Source organism: Gekko japonicus, unplaced genomic scaffold (assembly GCF_001447785.1).
Source record: "Gekko japonicus isolate JY-2015 unplaced genomic scaffold, Gekko_japonicus_V1.1 scaffold101, whole genome shotgun sequence".
Lineage (NCBI taxonomy): Eukaryota > Metazoa > Chordata > Lepidosauria > Squamata > Gekkonidae > Gekko > Gekko japonicus.
This window is the reverse complement of record NW_015165238.1, coordinates 1,520,552-1,523,818: the sequence shown is the minus strand read 5'-3', so window position 1 is coordinate 1,523,818 and position 3,267 is coordinate 1,520,552. Positions and strand designations below refer to the sequence as shown.

The 3,267-nt window shown below is 57.1% G+C and overlaps 1 protein-coding gene across 1 annotated transcript in view; it reads left to right on the top strand.

Moving 5' to 3' along the window:
* Window positions 1-2,500: 2,500 nt before the first annotated feature.
* Window positions 2,501-3,267, top strand: part of SKIDA1 (SKI/DACH domain containing 1) — a 2,594-nt gene continuing 1,827 nt past the window's right edge. Inside the window, exon 1 of the mRNA XM_015410002.1 lies at window positions 2,501-3,264. Coding sequence (XP_015265488.1) covers window positions 2,554-3,264 — 711 coding nt within the window. The 5' untranslated portion in view covers window positions 2,501-2,553. The remainder of the gene's footprint in view (window positions 3,265-3,267) is intronic.

Sequence of the window (3,267 nt, the reverse complement as noted above, 5' to 3'; positions counted from 1 at the left end):
TCCCTCCCTGTCTCCCTCCCTGTCTCCCTCCCTGTCTCCCTCCCTGTCTCCGTGGGGCAGACGGGCATGGGACTCTTGGATCAGAGGCGATTCCTTCCTTCCCATTCACCCTAACCCTTTCTTACTCTGAGGAATCCCGGGGGTTTTCCGGAGCTCAGAGGTGCCTTGCGTCTTGGCACTTGCCAGGAGCTACTGGAGGAAAGGGAGACTCGTGCTGGAGATAGGATTTTAGTTAAAAATCGATTAGCACCTCCATGAATGGAAGAATGTGGACTCCCCCACGGCTGCAAGACTCGAATGGACGTCCTTCCTAGATCTGCGTCTTGGGGGGGGGGCGTCTTGCCATGTCCTTATCTGGGGTTGGCAGCAACTTTTCACCGAACAGACCTAACGTGTCTTTGGGAAGGTTACCTTGCTTGGCTGAACCGTGCAATGGTTTGGGGATGGGAATATCCCTCCCCCTTTCTGTCCATGGGGCCAAAATTGCCCGGAGGTCACTAGGGAGGAGTGAGAGTTGGCGGCAGAGGAATCATTTGTGTGGCGCACCAAGAGCAGACAACCCGTCGTCTGAGACCTGGCCGATCAGGAGACCCTCCATTTCTGTCCCAGGCACCGGTTCTGGACACTGAACGTCTGAATGGTAACTGCCCACCAGCACAGACACGTCATGAAACCTAAAATGCTTCCTCCCTCTCGAAGGCTCCTTATTGGGGGGGCGGCTGGGATCGGCAGCGAGAAACTGAACTTGCCCCAGCGACAAGAAATCCTTCCCCCGAACTGGCCAGCTCCTGCGAAGCATCCTTCTGACCCAGGGCCACCTCCCGATCCTCGCCTCCTCCTTTTCTTCCTTCCCTTGGCTCCGTTGCCTTCTCCCCTCCCCCCGCCCCCATGGAAGTCATCGACGCGCAGGGCAACCCTGGCGTGGGCTCGGGGGAAAGAGGGGACCCTCCACCTCGGGCGGGCGCCTGCACGGTGAACTGTGAAAAGTGGATACATTTCGGGCTTATCTATGCTTTGTTATGGGTCTGACGTGAGTCCACGTCCCGATCACTCTCCCGCTCCCCCCTTCCAGCCCCCTCCTCCTCCTCCTCCTCCTCCTCTTCCCCTCCCTCCAATATTACAGGCAGAATTTCAGTTAAAAGTGTTACAGTATTACGGGGCTGGAACTCAGGATAACCACACAAGCCCCAAGGAAACCTTAGTAGCAACAACTTAGCTATTGGCTGGAGGCTGAGCGAGAGAGAGAGCGAGAGAGAGAGAGAGAGGGAGAGAGGCGAATAAGCGAGGAGGGAAGAAGAATCCAATCTAGAGAACGTGAGTACTCTCATTGTCCGAGTTGTTAGCAGCAAAATAGCAACAAATAAGCACTAGTTTTTAAAAACGACCACAAACTTTAAGTCCCCGGGAGGAAAAATATACCAGACGAGGAAGATCCCCTATAAGGCACACAATGCAGGGGGAAAAACGCCCTTTTAAAATGGTTACTCGGTCCTGTCCATCTCCACAACCCCCCCCCCATCATCTTTATTTCTCGAAAATCCCCCATCGTGGGGGAAATTAGCCCCATTTATTCTCCCGGATAGTCCGAATGGGTTTCCAAATTCTGTTTATTTCTTAGGCGTTTCTTTTCTTCCTTTAAAATAAAAAAAGGGAAAGAAACCCCCTATCCGTGGGGCTTCCAAATCCTTCCCTTCAGTCGCCAGCGCCGCAGAGCGAGCTCTTGGTTGGCTCCGAGCTCCGGATTGTTTAATAGAAAGATTTATATACTAACAGTATTATTTACTCTGGGAGGGGAGGTGGCAGTCTAAGCGTATGCTAATTAGCTGGAGATTTTTTTGGGGGGAGAGATGGGAGGTGGGTGGAAAAGGGGGTGGAATATCAATTTTTATTGCATCACCTGTCAGGAGTGTCCAATCAGCGCTGGCTTTAGGGGAATTAATTGATGAAGGTGTCTCCGGACGAGCTCACTTCACTCTGTCATTTGATTTGGAGCAAAAGCAGCGGCGGTAAGAGCGGCTGTGCGGCTCTTCTCGTCTTCCCGTCGCCCCCTTTCCTCCACATTCCTTTATCCTAGCTGGGCGAGGGGGGGAAACGCAGCCCGCCAAAGGGCACAGGTAGCCTGCCTGCCTGCCAGCCAGCCAGCCAGCCTCAGTCCCGTCCTGAAGCGCCGGGGCCAGCCGAGCTGATTTTCCCCCCAGGCAGTTTTCCAGGGCATGTTTCCTCCCCCCTTCATCTAAAGCTCCTTCTCGCTCTCTTTCTTTCTCTCGCTGCTGATCCCCCCACCCCCAAAGTTTGATCAGGAATAACAGGCTTTGTTCTTTTTCATTCAGCAGAATGCCTTGAGACCAGCCCAGCACCTGGCTGAGGATTTTTATAGCTTTCTTTTCTCCCCCCCCCTCGCTTTTTGGAGGGGGGTGGTGAGATTTTCGCCCCCTCCCTTCCTGCTGCTGCTGCTGCCGCTACTGCTCGCCGTCCTCTGGGGCTGGGGAGCCCCGCCGGTCTCCCTTTTTATGCTCCCCCTGCCCCAATGCTGGGAATCATTTAAGACGCGCCATGGGAGACTTGAAGTCGGGCTTCGAGGAGGTGGACGGCGTGCGCCTCGGCTACCTGGTGATCCAGGGCAAGCAGATGTTCGCCCTCTCGCAGGTCTTCACGGATCTGCTGAAGAACATCCCGCGCACGACGGTGCACAAGCGCATGGACCACCTGAAAGTCAAGAAGCACCACTGCGACCTGGAGGAGCTGCGGAAGCTCAAAGCCATCAAGTCCATCGCCTTCCACGCCGCCAAATGCACCCTCATCTCCCGCGAGGACGTGGAGGCTCTCTACACCTCGTGCAAGACCGAGCGGGTGCTCAGGACCAAGCGGCGGAGCCGAGGGCCGCCGGTCCAAGCCCCCCCCGGGCCGGAACCCTACGCCGCGTTCTGGAAGGACGGCGGCAAACTTTGGCTGGGCTTGAATGGAGCCGCCGCGGCGCCCCGGCGGAAAGCGTGGCGGCCGGCGGGCTCGGGCGCCTTCCTACCGGCTTCGGATCTACCTCACTTTTGGAGCCAATCCCCCGGGCAGAGCTCGCCGGGACTGGCCCGGTCGCCTCGCAAAGGGGCGGCAGACTATGAAACTGGCCCGCTGGGGCCCCGCTACGTCTCCCTGGCTGCGGAACCGGCTTATTTCCGGAGCCTGCTCTGCTCCAAGCACCCCCACTACTACTACCACTCCGCGGCCGCCATTGCCAGCCAGCCCAAGCTCGCCGCCGCCGCCGCCGCCGCC